Here is a 19498-nt window from a genome sequence, read left to right as displayed (position 1 = left end):
TTTTTTTTAGTGAAAACCTCTTAGTGTAAGCACTTCTAATTCTGGGATGGGGAAATGGTGCCTTTGGCTTCATTTCAGCTCTCTCCTCTGAGTGGAAATCCCCGACTAAGAGCTCCACCCTCACATAAGTGCCTGCAGCCAGCAGCATCCCTGCCCCACTGCCTCAGCACTCACAGATGTGCTAATTCCTTCTCACCCAGGGCCACTGCTCTGCAGCACAGCTGGGCCTGGTGTTCCTAATCAACCAGAATTCACTCAGTCTTCCTAGTCTCAGATCCCCAACTCCTCATGCTATCTGAGGGGTAAAAGTTCCTCTTGTTTGGGCTGAGGCTACCTTTGAACCTAGCTAGCCCCAGGTTTACCCTCTGATTGTTTCTGTAGAGCTAGCATGGAGGTGTTTACAATTCACAAGGGTTAAACTCCAGTCCCAGAATCTTTCTGCAGGTCTTCTGGCTGTCTTAGGAGGACCCCTGTTCAACCTCAAGTCTTGTTTGTTTTTCACTGATCTTTGTTCACCCCGAGGCTCAAATTTGTTTTATTTGTGGGGTAAATATGGAGAGCTTGAAATTTTCAGGCCTTCTCCAGCACTTTCCCAGAATCCTCTCTGATAAATAATATCTTTTAGAAATGCAAACATTTTTGAGAGCATTTATTTCAACCAGCAGGATGATCTCAGAAAGGCCTGCAGAGACTTACATGAACTGATGCTGAGTGAAATGAGCAGGACTAGAAGATCATTATATACTTCAACAACAATACTATATGATGATCAATTTTGATGGACATGACCCTTTTCAACAATGAGATGAACTAAATCAGTTCCAATAGAGCAGTAATGAACTGAACCAGCTACATCCAGGGAACAAACTCTGGGAGATGACTATGAACCACTACATAGAATTCCCAATCCCTCTATTTTTGTCCGCCTGCAATTTTGATTTCCTTCACAGGCTAATTATATACTATTTCAAAGGCCAACTCTTTTTATACAAATAATTGTTTGGATATATATACATATATTGTATTTAACTTATACCTTAACATATTTAACATATATTGGTCAACTTGCCATCTGGGGGGGAGGGAGTGAGCAGGGAAAAAGTTGGAACAAAAGGATATGCAACAGTCACTGCTGAAAAATTACCTATGCATATATCTTGTAAATAAAAAGAAAGCATTTATTTCAGTGGGAAAATAATGAGTTTTTTTGTTTTCAAATGCTTATAATGAAACACTAAATTGCACATTCAACTGCATTCAATAATAAATCAATCAACAAGCATTTATTTAAGTGTCTAATATGTTCCAGGGACAGTGTTAGACACTTGGAAAACAAAGGCATAAATGAAGAAGTTCTGGCTTTGGGAGCTTTGCTTTGCTTCGTAATATATTCATGTATGTATGCCTTTTCTTTTATATAGAAAGTAGTTGTCTTATTTCTCTGAATCCTCCACAAGGAAAAAATAAATACTAGTTAACTAAATAGCATTATTGTGATGATTGTTCAGATTTATAAATCCAAGACTTAAAAATCTAATTATTTCTTCTTTGCATCCTCAGAGACTTTCTTCATGATAAACTCAAGCTAACATAAAATGATAGTGATGCCTTGAATATATATATATATATATATATATATATATATATGTAAATAATCCATAGTACCAGTGCTAAAGCATAAGCTACTTATATAAAAACCATACATTTTTCATTCAATATCATACTCAATATAGCATGGTAACATAGCTAACAAAATGCTAGGCCTGGAGTCAGGAAGACTCATCATGCTGAGTTCAAATCTGACCTCAGACACAGAGGTAAGTCATATATCCCTGTTTGACTCAATTTCCTCATCACTATAATGAACTGGAGAAGAAAATGACAAAAAACTAGAGGATCTTCGCCAAGAAAAGTCAAATAGGGTGACAAAGAGTCAGACATAACTGAAAACAACAATGTATAACTAACAACATATAAACAAGGGCAACTAGGTGAATCAGTGGGTAGAGTACCCAATCTTAATAAATATTTATCTATTTATTTTTGTATTTTTATTTCAGGGCACTTTATTTTGAATTCCTATCATTTCTTATTATTACCTTGCATGAGTCTAATGGGGATTGACAATTTGAATTTGTTAATGAACTTTGTACCTAACAGACTCAATATTTAAAGTTACCTCAAAAACATAACAGAATCAACAATAATGTTATATCAAAAATAAGCTTCTAAAAGAATAACTGTGGCAGCATTGTGAGCCTTGAATATTGAATAAGAAGATGTGAATTTGTATCTAGGTCTGTGTCAATAATCTGTGTAACATTGGATAAGTAATCTCTTTGTTCTGGGACCCAGTTTTCTTATAAAATGAGGCAATTGTACTAAATGATGTCTAAAGTCCTTTCCTATTCTAAAATTTTTTGATGTTTTCTAGAAAACATTTAAAAAAAACTAACTGAAAAAAAAACTAAAGCTAAAGTTTGAAAACTGTAAAAGGCACTTTAAACCAGGGTTTCTTCTACTAGTAAACTGTGTGAACTTGGAAAAATAACTTGTCTGAGTCTGTTTACTGTTCTGTAAAAATGAAGTAGTTCAAATAAATGTATATGTTTTCTAGCTAAATGTCTAGCTAAAAATGAAAAGATTCATTTAATCATAGACTATAAGAATGAGAAGAATACAAAGTCTAGATGTTTGCAAGAGTTTTGACGCAAGTGGAAAATACAGTAACTCTCCAATCTGACATTTACTTCTTGAGTATGTCCTATGTAGGTATCATCCCCAAACAATCTTAGGGATCCCATTTGTTAATGGACCCTATCAAGCTTTATATGAATAGCTATTTTTCTTAAATGGATTGGTTTTGTGTAATAATGATTCAATGAAAAGTTAACTCATTAACAAGCTCTGAAATCAGCTATTTAAAATTTTGTGACTATACCACAGTCACTGATCAGTAAGAGATTGAAATACAAGCAAATTGTGAAGGAGATAAAAGACCTGAGGGAAAGGTAGGTGGGGAAAGCATCTCTTTAGACTGATTCTGATCTTAGTCATATTAAGGCATATTATACATCCCGTTGAAGTTAGTTATCAATTAATTTTTGTCTCCCTCATAGGAATTCAGTCATTTTCCCTCCAGTCTGTGTCCACTCACAGTGTATAATGGCTATACCTAATAATCCTTCTTCTCATATAAATCCATCCATATCTTCTAAATGAATTACAGATAGAGCATTGTATTCCCTCTAATAAGAATCATAAAGCATCTGGCTAGTTTCAAGCTTATTGCCTAAGATAATTTCTTGAAAAAAATGCTAAGAAATGCTTGTTCTTATGTCAAAGTTAATTCAGTTGTTTCCCAAATAACCTGATATAATCTATTCTTTCTGCATTTTTTTGGTTAATAATTTCCAGAACATCCCTTCCAATTATTTTTTCTTAGTTTAAAGGGAAAGCTTTTTTTCAGATGCTCAAAAACAACACAAAAGCCATGTAAATGTGTCTTCAGAAATAAGCTATAATGTCAGTTAATGTCAGGGCCAAACCTTTGGCTATTGAGAAGGCTAGACATAGTTTAATAATCACAGCTTAAGGAGCTTATTTGAAATGAATGCTCTTATACAAACTTTAGTATATTAATTATGAAACTTTTTCAGATTTGAATTTAAAGTGAATGATATGGGAAACAGAGTTTTCATTCTGATATTTAAGATATCTGGAGATTTTTACTATTAAAAACTTAGAACTAACAATAAACAGAAAATTCTATCAAAAGGGAGACACTGATTATAAAAAGGAATCAAATGTTCTTCTCTTTCCCTACTAGTTTCCTTTCTTCTTTTCTTTCTCCTAATGTGCTGGTGTATTCACACCAGTGTGTGGTTATTGTTGTTGTTGACTCATGTCTGACTTTTGATGATGTAATATGGAATTTTCTTGGTAAAGGATCTTGGAGTGGTTTGCCATTTCCTTCTTTAGCTCATTTTTCAGATGAGGAAACTGAGACAAACAGGGTTAAGTGACTTGCTCAGGATCATATAGCTAATGAGTATTTGAGGCCAAATTTGAGCTCAAGAAGATGAGCCTACTGTTCTGTCTAGCTAATTACTTTTATATGACAGTATATATAAAAGGAGACTATATATGTACATAAAGTGTATTCGCATACAAAAATGTCTAGGAGAACATATGTGTGTGTATATATATATATATACACATATACACATAATTGCACACTCTGTAATATATTGCTATGTCTCTGTGTCAATAGAAGTGATTAGTTGTAATGGGCTGAAGCTCTTGAGTCGTTGCACTGAGGTCCCAAGCACGTGAGGCTAAATAGCAATTGGACAATACTTTATTAATATAGGCTTGGAGAAAGAATGGCCCCGCCCACTCTCTGTGCAAGTTTGATGTGTTGTATAGGAGATTGCATAGACGATTTGGTGGGTGGAGTGAGAGGGGCAAAGGCACTGCTGGCCGGATTCATGTCACAATTGTTCTCACTTCATGTTGCCATTCCCCTTCACCTCCGCAAAGAATAAAGATCAAGCATTTTCCCTTATTCTGACTCTGGCTGATTCTAATATACTCTGGGTGCTAAATGCGGTCATCACAATTAGTTATTAAGATTTGAGTAATAATATGACTATGAATAATATGAATGAGGCCCAGGGTATTATGAAAGAGAAAGATGAAGAAGAGAAGGAAGAGAAGGAAGATGAGGAGGAGAAAGAGGAGGGAAAAACAGGGAAAAGAAGAAAATGAAGAAGATGATGAAGAAGAGTTAACCAGACTAATTACTATTCTGAATCAAATTCACAAGAAAATTTACATAAATTTTCTTTTCATTGCTCCAACATGGAGCCAGGGCCTATACCAACTAAGAACTTTGATGGGTTCTGATATACACTTTTAGAAGGGCTAATCTAATGAAATGCTCAGCTTGTAGTTGAGAGATATGTAGTAGTCTAGGCACAGTTCTAAAAAAAAAGTCTTGTGATGTCAAGTTACAGAGCTAAGTTTCTCCATTCATAAAATTAATCTATTTGTTTTTTTCTTATTTAAAATTAAAAAAAATATTTTCAGATCCTCAAAAACAACATGAAAGGCATGTGAATATGCCTTCAGAAAGAGGCCATAATTGTTAATAAATAAAAGGAGAACTTCTGGCATTTGAGAAAGGCTGTCCATGGTGAAATGAGCACAGTGTAAGGAAATTATTTGTTTATGAATGCTTTTATATAGAAACTTTAAGAACACATGTGACAATGGTAATGACAACATACATCTAACCTAGTTAGGAAATTAAAGCATACAAAGGAAAAAAGACTAAAATAATAGTATTCAGGTTGAACTTATCCAGAACAAAAGGGCTAAGAGACCAGCATGGGAGAAGGGTCTTAGAATAGGGTTCAAAAATGGAGCTAGAAATGAATCCAACCTGCAATGAATAGAACCCAGATGGATACTCAACAAGTTGGTTAGAGGAAGTATGCTATGACATATTTAAGAGCTCTTTCTCAATTTGGACTCTCCTACCCAGTCTGTACAAGCAGAAAGATAATCTGAGAGCTAAAAAAAATAAGGTAAAGAGGAGAATCTTTGCTTAGAAATCCTTATCTACTGACTTAGGGATACCCCATGGCTTTTGGAAGGTGTGTATTTACCTTGAATTTTCAATAGACATGAGTTCATTCTGAACCCCTTAGAAATGTAGTCCTGATCATAAACCTAAAGGATCTGAACTGCCTAGAAATCCCACCGGATAAGATCTAGATTGAGCCCCAGAGCCAGGACTGAAGTCTCAAAGAACAGATGCTATGAAAATCACAACTTGATAATTGTAACAAGTATCCCAAGATCTTCTGGTTTCCTAGTGCCAGCCTTTTCCTGGGCATGATCCTCTTCAATCTATACTGTGTGCTGCCACCTTAAAATTACATATGCATGACCATCAGCATCCTTGTAAGAGAACCAGATGTGGGAGCTTGGATTTCTGTTTCAAAGTGATGGAGAGCACTGCTGTTCCCTTGAGCTCATGTTCAGGAAACACTGTCTGATGCAGATCTTTCTGTCTGTCACTTCCTGACTGCCTTGCTGCTACTCTGGTGATAACAGTAAATCCACCTGCTATCATGAAATCTTCAAAATTGTCTAGGCGCTATGCAAGCATCAAGAGGGATGCCAGTCAACTGTACCCTTACAAAGAGCCACTACAATTCAGGTGAGTGTTTCTTTGGCTTTTTGAATGGTGTATTTCATTAAGTTTTTGCTGTTGTATGTCACCTATGCTGTAGGAATAGACCAGGGAGAGAAGAGACAGACAGAGATACAGAGACAAAGACAGAAACAGACAAGCTACAGCCACAGGAAGAGAAATAGGCAAAGACAGACAAAGAAACAGAAAGACAGGGTAAAGGGAAAGAGAGGCAGATTGAGCAAATAAGAGAGAATCAGGGAGACAAACAAAGAGACAGAAACATAGACTAATTGGAAATATTGACAGAAACAGAAATTAAGAGATAGTGATTCAGATAGAGAAAAAACTTGAGGGAACACTCTAGAAGACCCAAACCCATGTTCCAACTCCAGTATCTGTGCTGAGCGAACCTAAGTACATTATTTTTCAACTTCCTAAAAAGACAGAGAGAGTTGAAATAGTAATAATAAAGATAATATGAGAATTAATATGATGCTCACAAAATGATTCAAATAAATAGGTACTAAAATTATTTATTAAAATATTAAACACTGAAACCTTACCAATAGAAAGGAAGTTAGAAATACTTTGCAACCATAAAATGTAATGCTCACTATGATTTCTTATATTATTGCTATTAGATTAATTAGAAGAAATAAGAATAATTTTCAAGAGATGCCATTTATTACCTTCAAGCACAAACTAATTATTTTACTGACAAAGGGTTCTGAAGTGGAGGTCCCCCAATCAGCTTTAAAGATTTATAATGAGTGTATTAATTGTATGCAAACAAATGCTTGAAATTGTTCTCTGAAATTAATTAAGCATATTTTCCCCTGAAATCTCATTTCCAGTTTACATTTCCTTAGCCAAACCTTATTCATAAAACCAAAGGCCATTTATCACAATTACCTTAAATTCTCAATAAGATATTGCATAAATGAGATTTTACTGTATTTCTTTGCTTATTTACTTCTGTTATCCAAAGAAACAGTTTTATCACTATAAATAAACTCCTATTTTAGTGAAATTATTCTAGGAGGAATCACTTTGTATTTTAAAAAACATTTCAGAAAACCTAAACTTCTCCCTTTCCTTTCTCAGTATACTCAGATTTGTTTCATCTGGAAAAACAAGTCCATTCAAGTGAATCCTTATAACAATAGGGGGCAGTAGTGGGTTAGTGCCTAGTAGAACCCATTACACTATGCTGATAAGATATTGGGATAAAACTGAGTTATATTGTTTTGCTGGAAAGAATATATTGGATTCTGATAGACTTGTGATGGAAACAGCCATATACATCTAGAGAGAACAATTGGAGACTGAGTGTGAATTAAAAGCAATGATATTTTCACCTTTTTGTTATTATTGATGTTTGTTTTCTTGATTTTTTTTCTTTCTCATTTTTTTTTTACCCATTTGATCTGACGTTTTTGTTCAGCAATGGCGAATGTGGAAATATGTTGAGAAGAATTGAATGTGTCTAACCTATATAGAATTGTTTGCTATCTTGGGGAAAAGGAAGAGGTAAGGAGAGGGATAAAAATTTGGAACGCAAGGTTTTGCAAAGGTGACTATTGAAAACTATCTTTGCATGTATTTGGAAAAATAAAATACTACTAAAATTTAAAAAAAAGTTAAAAGAGTATATCAGAATAATCCTTTCCTCCCTCTCTCAATATCTTCTTAAACTCAGCAATTTGGATGACAGTGATAATAATGATGAAAGAGGGGACAGCAATGATCCAGAACAAATCTTCCAGAATATACAATTCCAGAAAGACCTCATGGCCACAATTCGCTGCAGACCATGGCCCATGAAGGAAAAGCTGAAAGCACTAAGGTAAAGATAGCTCATTACTGAACATTTTAAATTTTTACTGACTTTTGACTAAGGGAAGGAGGTCACACAGCAAAATGGTCTATTATAGAAAGAATGGCAATTCATCCTCTATATATATGAGGACTGATGGACCATTTTAAACTTATGAGATAATGAACTAAAAGGACATAAACTTTTTTGTTAATTACAATAGAAACCATGTATTGAGATTATTATGTTTGGGACAAAATCAAAGAATATCCAAATTTAGAATTTCAAGTTTTATTTTATGATACAAAATCCAAATTATGCTCTCATCTAAAATATTTGTCATAATTTCAGACTTTATTCTTTGAAATTTATGAGCTCATTACAAAATACAGGGAGGCAATATGAGAGAGGTGATAAAAAACATTGAACTGGATATCATAGAAACTGAGTTTGAATCCAGGCTCTGGTATTTACTACCTATATGTGGCTTTTGATAAGTCAACCTCTCTGAGCCATTCTTGGCTACATAGGCTATAATTATACAAGAAATTTCTAATTTAACAAAATTCAAAATTATCCCTTTTTACACTTCAACAATGCTTTCAATTTTTAATATGGTTTATCTTTTTTACCTGGTTTCTTTGAAGTTCCTGATCTTTTGTTCTTCCAAAAGAACTTATTTTTTTTAACTCGGTAAAATAATTTCTGGTAATTTAATTGAGATTACATAGAATAAATAGATTAGTTATGTAAAATTGTCATTTTAAAAATTATATTGGCTTTTCCTACCCAGGAACAATAAATATTACTTAAATTATTTATATTTGAGTTTATTTGTATAAAAAGTGCTTTATATTTATGTTCATATAATTCCTGTGTCTATTTTGACAGATATGCACTCAGTATTCATGCTGTATAGATATTTTAAATGGTTTAAAACAATATAGAATAATATTGCTGACACACTGTGTTTTCTCAATTTTTCACTTTTGATTAAATTAATTTTAACTTTAACTTTGTCCAAGATCATGATTACTATCCCTGCTTTCTTTTAGATACTAAATTCTGCTCCTTCACTTTATTTTATCTTTGTGTGTATCTCTCACCTTTATAATGTGTCCTAAAAGCAACATATTTTTATTTTATTTTTTATTTAATATTTAATTTTTATTTTCAAAACATATGCATAAATAGTTTTTAACATTCATCTTTGCAAAATCTTGTGTTCTAAGTTTTTTCTCCCTTATTTCCTTCTATCACCTCCAATATATGTTAAACATTTGCAATTCTTCTATACATATTTCCACAATCACCATGCTGCACAAGAAAAATCAGATCAAAAAGGAAAAAATGAAAAAGAAAACAAAATGCAAGCAAACAACAACAAAAATGTGAAAATACTATGTTGAGATCCAAACTCAATCCCCACAGTCCTCTCTGTGGTGCAAATGATTTTCTCCATCACAAGTCCATTGGAATTGGCCTGAATCACTTCATTGTTGAAAAGAGCCAGGTCCATCAGAGTTGACCATCACATAATCTTGTTACATGTCCAATGTTCTCTTGGTTCTATTCACTTCATCAAGCATTAGTTCATGTAAGTTTCTCCAGCCCTTTCTAAAATCTTCCTGCTGATCATTTCTTATAGAACAATAATATTCCTTAACATTCATATATCACAACTTATTCAGCCATTCCCCAACTGATGGGCATCCAGTTCCTTGTCATTACAAAAAGGGCTGCTATAAACATTTTTACACATGTGGGTCCATTTCCATTTTTTATGATCTCTTTGGGATACAAGCCCAGTAGAGACACTGTTGCATTAAAGGGTATAGATACTTTCATAGCCCTTTGGGCATAGTTCCAAATTGCTTTCCAGAATGATTGGATAAGTTCATAACTTCACCAACAATTCATTAGTGTCCCAGTTTTCCCACATCCCCTCCAACATTTATCATTATCTTTTCCTGTCATCTTCTGAATGGTGTGTAGTTGTACCACAGAGTAAGCAACATATTGTTGAATTCAAATTTTTAACCTCCTTTTCATTTTCATTTTATAGGCAAATTCATCCCAATCACATTCTAAACTACAATTATTTGTTGTATATTTTCCTCCTTCCTGTTTTTCCTCACTATCCTTCTTGCCCTATTTATCTATTTCCTTATCCCTCTGCTTTACTTTTACTTGCTACCTTACCTTCCTATTCCTTATTCTATTCACCACTTTAAGAGTCCCTCTCTTATCCTTTCTCCCATCCTATCTCTTTGTCCTCATTTCTTTCTGAATTTAGAAGACAGACAAACACACGCATACATATTTGTGTCTGTTGTTCCCTGTTTAACCCATCCCCAATGAGCATAAAGTTCTAGCACTACACACTCTCACCTAACAGCTTCTTTTGTGTGTTTTTCTATTATGCCTCACTTGTATGAGATAATTACTCCTTTTTATCTTTCCCTAAAGTTTTTTTTCAAGGATCATCCTATCATATTCAGGTCAGTTTATGTCTTTCTTTCAAACTACCTAAATAATGGTGACAATCATAAAAGAACTGCTAATATTTTCACACACATGACCTTAATGAGTCCTCTTTGCTGGGTAAGTTACTCTTGGTCACAACTCCAGGTCTTTTGCTTTATGAAATATAATATTCCAAAACCTATGGTGCTTCAATATAGTAGCTGCTAGACTTGTGTAATGTTTATTATAGCTCAATGATATTGATATTTTTTCCTCCTCAATTTCAATATATTCTCCTTAATCTGGGAACTTTGAAAGTTGGCTATGATATTCCTTCAAATTTACCTCCTGGGATATCTTTCAGGTTCAATGTTTTTTATTTTGTTTGCTTGCTTCGTTTTGTTTTGGTTTTGATTTTAGTTTCCTATGTCTGCTTTGCCTTCTTGTTCTAGAACTCCAGGGCAATTTTGCTTGATTCTTCTACTATTGTATCAATCTTTTTTATCACAATTTTTATACAGCCTGACTATATTTTTTCTCCTTTATCTGTTCTCCAGAATAGAGATGTTTACTTTCTGTTCTATTTTCTCATGTTATTGTTTCTTAAAACGTCTTTAGGTTCTCCTTGTTCAATTCTAGTTTTCAAAGAATTATTTTCTTTCTTAAGTTTTTGATTCTCTATTTCCAGCTGGTTAATTTTCTATTCATAGTTTTCTTAATTTTCTTGGATTGTTTTTATTTTTTTTTATTTTCCTCAATGTTCTTTATCTGATTTTTAAAAGCCCTTTTTAAGTTCTTCCAAGAACTTTTTTGTATGAGGGACCATTTGCATTTCTCATTGAAAAAGGAGTAGCTTTTTTAGCTCCATTATCTTCCTCTAACTATAAACCCAGATTTTCTCTGTCCCTATCTATGGTTGGATTCTTTCTCCTTTGTTTTTCATCTTTATTATATATTTTTGTTTTATTTTATCTTTAGCAGTTATTAATGTAATTGAAATGTAGTTCCAGGGGATGGGGAATAATGTCCCAAGCCTCAGGACCTTCTTACTTTTATTTTCTGAGATCTATCTCAGGACCCAAACATGGCTCTTCTTACCACTCCTAAGGCACAGTTAGAATCCCCATATACAATGTCCTACAAATGATGTTGATCTGCATACTCCCTTTGGTAACTGCAAACCACAGCTATCCTCTCTTCTGGAACTGAAACCAAGAAGTCTGCTCACCTGCAAGCACTCATAGCCAAAAGAGTCCCTACTCCTCTACTACTGCACTCACCAGATGTGCTAGCTCCTTCTTCCTGCAGCCACAGTCTAGGAGTCATCTGGTCAGCATAGCTGTCCTTGGAATCTCTTAAAACTGAAAAGTCCTTTAATCTTCTCTATTAAGCTATCAGACCTCCACACAGTCTATAAGATGCAAGTTTCTAAGGTTGAGGCTACCTCTCAACCCAGCTCCCCCCAGAAATTTTTGTTTTTTAATTCTGCAGAATAGAACTGAAGGTGTTTGCCTTTTATCCAAGCCAAATTCCACCTTCAGTAGATTGGATCTTTGTTGGGATCTTCTCAAATTATCTTAGGAGAATAACTGTTTTACCCTGTGTTTATTTCTGCTGCTCTGAGGCAGTGTTCTGTCTTTTGCAGGGACAGGGGATTTGGAGGACCTAAAATTTTCTGATGTGTTCCACCATCTTCCTAGAATACTCTCTGTCCTATCCAAAGCTCATAATGTTAAGTCAATAATGTTAAAGTATATCTTTTCTAACCTGTACTTATATATTTTCCTTGAACCAAGCATAGAAATTATATTTGTCCCTGAAATGTTTCCTTTTGTTAGATTTAGACAGCATAGCTTGTCTAATTTTTTTTCAAATCTTATCCAACATGTTAGCTATTTTTCAAAGCATCATGTCATACAAATATTAAATATTGCACATATTTTCCCATATCATTGATTACAAATATTTATCAGCCTAAAAAAGATCTTGTGTCAGTTCTCTAATGATCTTTTTCCAAGACTACAGTCATCCATTAATCATCACTCATTTGGTTCTGTTCATTCAACCTGATCCAAATCCACTTAAAATTGCCACTATGCAGTCCATATATTTTCATTTTCTCCACAAGGATGCTACTATGAGAGACTTTTGTTAAATGCCTTACTGAAATCTGGCCATGTATGATTATGACATCCTCTTGATCTACCATTCTAGTTATTTTGTCAGAAGAGGAAATTCATTTAGTCAGCATCACTTGATCTTACTGAACACAATCCTGGTTCCTAATGATCACAGTTTTCCTTCATAAGCACCCCAAAGGTAGAAGTCAAACTCTCTATTCTATATGAGCAAAATGTCTTTCAGATCATTGGTTTTATATTTTACCATCTATAGCTCTTCTCTCCATCTCAAGTTTTGTTTTGTTTTGTTTTTCTCCCAAAAGAAGCATCAGTAGCTCACAAATCCACATTAAGTAGTTCTTTTGATATTGGAGACAAAGTATTTGCTCTTGGAAGTATTATCAGATGTAGCTACATAGTAAGGAGAAAAATGCCATTAAAGATAAGCATTATGAGAAAGAGGAAGAGGATGAAGAGGGGGATTGGGAGGAAGAAGAGGACGTGCAGGAGGAGGAGGAGGAGGAAGAAAAGGGGAGAGAGAGAGAGAGACAGAGAGACAAAGACAGAGAAATTGGAGCAGTTCAGTTCTGAGAAGGACCAAAAATCTTCACCATGAACAGATCTTTTATAGAGGAAATATAATCTTGGGGATTTTTTAGGGGAGAAAGGGAAGTGTCAGAGAGGTCAGAGAAAGGGATCAATCCATAAAATGAAGAGTGAAGATTGCTTTCCAAAGTCTATTTCATCAATGACTGCTATAATCTATATTGATGGTCGTGGTACTGGTTTATAGTGGAACTAGAGGAAAGAAAAGAATATGGGAACAGATATTTTAAACTTTGTGTCCAAAAGACATCTTTTTTTTAATTATAGCTTTTTATATACAAAAGCTTTATATATAGCTTTTATATATATAGCTTTTTTATGCATAGGTAATTTTTCAACATTTGCCTTTGCAAAAATTTGTGTTTCAATTTTTCCACTCCTTCTCTCCACCCCCTCCCCTAGATGGCAGATATTCCCATACATGTTAAATATGTTAACATATATGTTAAATACAATATATCTATACATATTTATATAGTTATCTTGTTGCACAAGAAAGATCGGATTTAGAAAGAGGGTAAAAATAACCTGAGAAGAAAAAGCAAAAATGCAAGCAAACAATAACAAAAAGAGTGGAAATATTATGTTGTGGTCCATACTCATTTCCCACTGTTCTTTCTCTGGGTATAGCTGATTCTGTTCATTACAGATTAATTGGAACTGATTTGGATCCTCTCATTGTTGAAAAGAGCCACGTCCATCAGAACTGATCATCATGTAGTACTATTCTTGAAGCAAATAATGATCTCTTGGTTCTGCTTATTTCACTTAGCATCAGTTCATGTAAGTCTCTCCAAGCCTCTCTGTATTCATCCTGCTGGTCATTTCTTATAGAACAATAATATTCAATAACATTCATATACCACAATTTACCCAACCATTCTCCAATTGGTGGGCATCCATTTAATTTCCAGTTTCTAGCCATTACAAAAAGAGTTACCACAAACATTTTTGCACATACAGGTCCCTTTCCCTTCTTTAGTATCTCTTTGGGATATAAGCCCAGTAGTAACACCACTGGATCAAAGGATATACACAGTTTGATAACTTTTGAGTATAGTACCATATTGCTCTCCAGAATGGTTGGATTCATTCACAGTTCTACCAACAATGCATCAGTGTCCCAGTTTTGCCATATCCCCTCCATTATTCATCATTATCTTTTCCTGTCTTCTTAGCCAATCTGACAGGTGTGTAGTGGTATCTCAGAGTTGTCTTAATTTGCATTTCTCTGATCAATAGTGATTTGGGGCACCTTTTCATATGACTAGAAATAGTTTCAATTTTCCAAGAGACATCTTAAATGCAACATGGCTAAGACAAAACTCATTATCTTCGCTCCTAAATCCTTCCCAACTCTTCCCTTCTTTATTACTGTAGAGGGCAATATCATTCTCCAAGTCCCATAGGGTTCATAATTTAAGAGTCATTCTGAATTCTTCATTTCCTCTCACCACCCTATATGCAATATGCTGCCAAAGCTGCTTGGTTTTACCTTTGCAACATCTCTTGGATATACTCCCTTTTCTTCTCTGCCACTGCCAAAACTCTGGTGCAACCCCTCCTCATCTCACACCTGAACTATCACAATAGTCCAGAGATAGATTGGCCTGCCTCAAGTCTCTCACCAGGCCAATCCATCCTCCATTTAGTCACCAATAGAGAAGATCAGATCATGTTGTTCCCTTATTCAACAAACTACAGTGGTTCTTTATCACCTTAGGATCAAATACAAAATCCTCTATTTGGTTTTCAAAGCCTTTCACAAGTTAGTGCCTTCCTACCTTACTGGTCTTCTTACACCTTACTCCTCATCACACACTCTTCAAAACTAGCATTTCTATCGCATTGGAAGGTTTGCAAAATACTTCAGTCCAGTGACACTGCATTTCTTGCAGCCAATGAACAGATGATCCATCTCTCAGCACTGAGCATTTGCTCTGGCTCTCCTCTAATCCTGGAATGCTCTCCCTCCTCTTTCCACTTCCTGACTTCCCTGGCTTCCTTTAAGTTCCACCAAAAATTCCATCTGCTACAGGAAGCCTTTTCCAACTCACCTCAATTCTAGCATTGTTCCTTTGCAAATTATTTTTACCTATGCTATGTATAATTTGTTTGTACATATTTGTTGGCTTATTGTCTTCCCTTGAGGTCAAGGACTATTTTTTGCCTCTTTTTGTCTATATCCAGTGCTTAATACAATTCTTAATACATAGTTGGTACTTAATAAATGTTCATCGACTATACAACCAATTTGCATGGGATAATAATTACAGCTATCTCCTAGGACTCTAGTGAGGGTGACATGAGATAATCTGTATCAAACATTTTGCAATGTTTAATGCATTAGTGAAATGAAAGTGTTAGACAATCTTAATTAAGGTACCTTCCAACTTTAAATCTACAATCTTATGATCTTACAGACCCTAAGAACAGTAATAATAACTAGCATTTGTATATAACTTAAAGGTTTATAAAATGCTTTACAAATACAAAATCATTTGATGCTCACAACTACCCTGGAAGGTAGACTTTATTATTGTCTTCATTTTATAGATAAGGCAGCTAAAAAAGACAGATTAAAGGATTTATCTGGGATCACACAGCTCGTAAGTGTTTGAAGCTGGATTTGAACTCAGATCTTCCTGATTCCAAGTTCAGCCTTCTGTCTAATTTGACACCAGACTAACTTGAAGCCTTCTAAGACTGGGTTTGAATCTTTGCTCAGATATTTCTAACATGATATCAGATCTTGGACAAGTTGACAAACCTCCTGATGCTCAGGATCTTCATTTCTAAAGGGTGGGGTAGGAGTTAGCTAAATTACCTTCTTGTTTTAAATCCTATAGTCTGTGATCCATAATGATAGCTATGGGTCAGGTTTCCTGTGGGGTGAGGAAAAGAAAGTATCACAAAGAGAAAGATTCTAAATATACATGCCAAATTCTTATGATCAATCTTTCTATAATGTGACTTCCAGATTTTTACTCTTACTGGTCATGCTTTTGTGAAAACATGTCAGTTGTTCAGTTACTTTCAGTCCTGACTGACTCTTTGTGACCCATTTGGAGTTTCCATGGCAAAAATACTAGAATAGTTTTCCATTTTCTTCTCTAGCTCATTTTAGAAATGAGGAAACTGAGGCAACAAGGTTAAGTGATTGGCCATAGTCACACAGATAATAAGTGTCTAAGGCCAGATTTGAGTTCATGAAGATAAAAGTCTTCCTGATTCTGGGCTCAACACGCTAACACCATACCACCTAGCTGCCTCTAACAGTGTTGTTCTATTGTAGTATTAGAACTGAACACAATACTCCCAATGTGATTAGTCTGAGAAGAGCAGAATACACCAAGACACTCTCTTCATCAGCCTAGGCTTCTCAGTCTAGCCTTGGATCCTTATTAGCTTTGTCAACTATCCCCACATCAAACAAGGGATTCATTTTGAGCATTCAGTCTTTCCATATTAACTGTCTGACTATTTTAATTAACTGCCCTGGGATCATACAAATAGAACTTCAATACTCACATCTATCTGCTAGAGGTAGCTATGTAAAGAGTTCTAGACTTGGAATGTACAAGACCTGAGTTCAAAACCTATCCAAATAGTAGCGTTGTGGTCCTAAGCAAATCACAATTTCTGCCTGCATGTTCTTCCTCATCTATAAAATATATGTATATAAATATATGAATATATATAAAAATATTAAATATAATAATGTCACCTACCTCCCAGAGGTAGGTTTTTGAGAATAAAATGAGATATTTATAAAGCATTTTACAAACTTTAAATCGTTATATATAAATGCTAACTATTATCATCAATGGCCATTTTTCTCTGGGTGTGGCTCTTTAATAGTGGTTTTGGCTTTCCTATTCAGATGAAGTCATTGTGACATAAAAGAAGCAATTTGTTGCAGTGGAAAATGCCCTGGGTTAGGAGATGAAAGAATCCTGGCTCCAATGTTTACCATCCATGTGACCTCACTCTAATCATTGGCTTCTCTGGGCCCCATCTGCAAAAGGGCCTGATTGGAATAGATAACTTCTAAGACCCCCTCCCATTATAATCTATGATCCTAAATTATATCCACACACACACTGTCATATGACTGACTGCCTCCGAGTGAGACAACTCACAGAATTTCCAAAGCTAATGAGCCAAACTTACCTCTTTATACCCTATAATTCAGAGAGAGGGTATTAATGTGCAGGGATAGTTCCTTAAATATCAACACAGAGAAGAATATAAGCTGGTCTTAGAGCTGGAGAGGAGGAAGCTAAAGAGCTCATGGAAAAATTGAATTTCCTGATCATGACAAAGTGGTTCAAGGAAACATTTACATGATTCCATCATTCCACAGCAACAGTTCATAGGTTCTGCGGCAACTGTTTACAGCTTTCCTTATTCAAATGTGTTTGGCCCAGATTTCAGAATGTAATAAAATGGAGTTCTCTGGACACGATGACCTTTCCTTCTTTTGCAGACGGGCTAAGGAGATCGTATTGAAGTTTGAAGGGAGACTGACCAGGACAAGAGGCTATCAAGCAGCAGGTGCTGATGTAGGTACATAGTCTTCCTGACATTGTGTCAGTTGCTGGTCTTACAGCACTGAGTTTAATGGGTCTTTGGATTCCAATCAACTCCAACCAAGCCCAGTTTGGACAAAAAATCCCATTGCTTTTAGTTTTTTATCCACTTGCATTAGTAATATATTATACCAGTCATAAGTCCCCTAATTCTTTGTACCACCACTTTTCTGGCTGAAGTTATTTCTCCATTTATTTTACTTATTTATTGCATATAGCAGAGGAAGCTACAAGATTGTGGATATAAAGATGGCCTCCACAACAGGAAGATCAAAATTCAAGTCCTGCCTCAGATATATAGTAACTATATGACCCTGGGAAAAACATTTTGTCTCTATTTGCTTCAGTTTCCTAATCCATAACATGGGGATAATAATAGTGCCTACTTCCCAGGGTTGTAGTGAGGACCAAATGAAATAATATTTATGTAGTGGAGAGCTAGATGGAAGAGCCAGTCAGGAAGAATCATCTTCATGAGTTCAAATCTGGTCTCAAATATTTACCAGCTTTGTAATCCTTAGCAAGTTACTTCATCAGTTTCTTCATCTGTAAAATGATCTGGTGAAGGAAATGGCAAACTACTCCAGTGTCTTTGACAAGAAAATTCCAAAAAAGGTTATGAAGAGTTGGACATGACTAAAAAATTACTCAATGACCACAAATCACAGTGTCTGGCATACAATAGGTGTTTGATAAGTGCTTTTTTCCTTCTTTCTTCACCCAGGCAATTCACTAAGCTTATGAATGGATAGATGGATGGATAGATGAATGAATGAACATAAATCTCTAAATATTCAGTATATGTAAAGCACTGTTCTGAGTGCTCAGAATACACAGAAAAGCAAAACAGCCCCTGCTCTCAAGTTTATAATAAAGGGAAATAATGTAGATAGGAAAGAGGGTCAAGTGGAGAGACCCAGTGGTCCATAGGATCCAGTGGCAAAGAATATAATAATACACATTTCTTAGTGTTCTTTCCGATGGTAAAACCCTATCTATTTTTTATGTTAAATAATTTTATAATATCAAGGATTTATAGTGAAAAAATATTTCTATAGCTCTTCAATAGTTGTAGATGCATAGAAAGAGACTGCTCTGGCATTCATAGTGACAGTAACAATAGCTGGGTTAGAGCTACATACATAAATGATGCTCTTCTGGACAGTACTCTTGTTATAGAGGACTAAGCTAGAAGCAGGGTCAGGAGTCTGAGAAAAGCTGTTCTTCTCAGGGTACTGTGTTCACCTACCCATCATTACCAATTGGTCAGTAGTTGGTCCACAAGGACCTTCTTTATAAGAAGCTAGAAGCTTCTTATAAGAAGCTAGAAGAGAACATACCAATCTACGTTGGTATAAGAAATTCCTCACTTAGAACTCCGAACATGTATGAAATCATAAGCCTAGTCCAAAAAAAAAAAATCAGAAGTTACAAATGAAAACTTAAAGCATAAAGAGACTCTCATATCCACGACTGGGAAGAAGAATTATCTAATTTATCAACTGTGTTTCTTTGTATGCCTTTCATTGATGCTAATTATTTAAAAAGAGTATTTGGCCTTGATTAAGATGATTAGTTAATGGAGTTTTCCCTCATGAAGATGATACATTTTATAGCATGTTGACTACCAGTCTCAGCAAATCACTTCATAAGACTATAATATTGATACTGACAGAAGACCTTTATTAAGCAG

General features: G+C 34.9%; 1 protein-coding gene across 1 annotated transcript in view; it reads left to right on the top strand.

Moving 5' to 3' along the window:
- Nucleotides 1-6119: 6119 nt before the first annotated feature.
- TMC3 (transmembrane channel like 3) overlaps nt 6120-19498 on the top strand; it is a 60905-nt gene continuing 47526 nt past the window's right edge. Inside the window, exons 1-3 of the mRNA XM_031949527.1 lie at nt 6120-6229; nt 7905-8051; nt 17703-17778. Of these exons, the coding sequence (XP_031805387.1) occupies nt 6141-6229; nt 7905-8051; nt 17703-17778 (312 nt within the window). The 5' untranslated portion in view covers nt 6120-6140. The remainder of the gene's footprint in view (nt 6230-7904; nt 8052-17702; nt 17779-19498) is intronic.

The sequence above is a fragment of the Sarcophilus harrisii genome, chromosome 2 (assembly GCF_902635505.1).
Source record: "Sarcophilus harrisii chromosome 2, mSarHar1.11, whole genome shotgun sequence".
NCBI lineage: Eukaryota > Metazoa > Chordata > Mammalia > Dasyuromorphia > Dasyuridae > Sarcophilus > Sarcophilus harrisii.
This window is presented reverse-complemented; position numbering and strand designations above follow the sequence as displayed.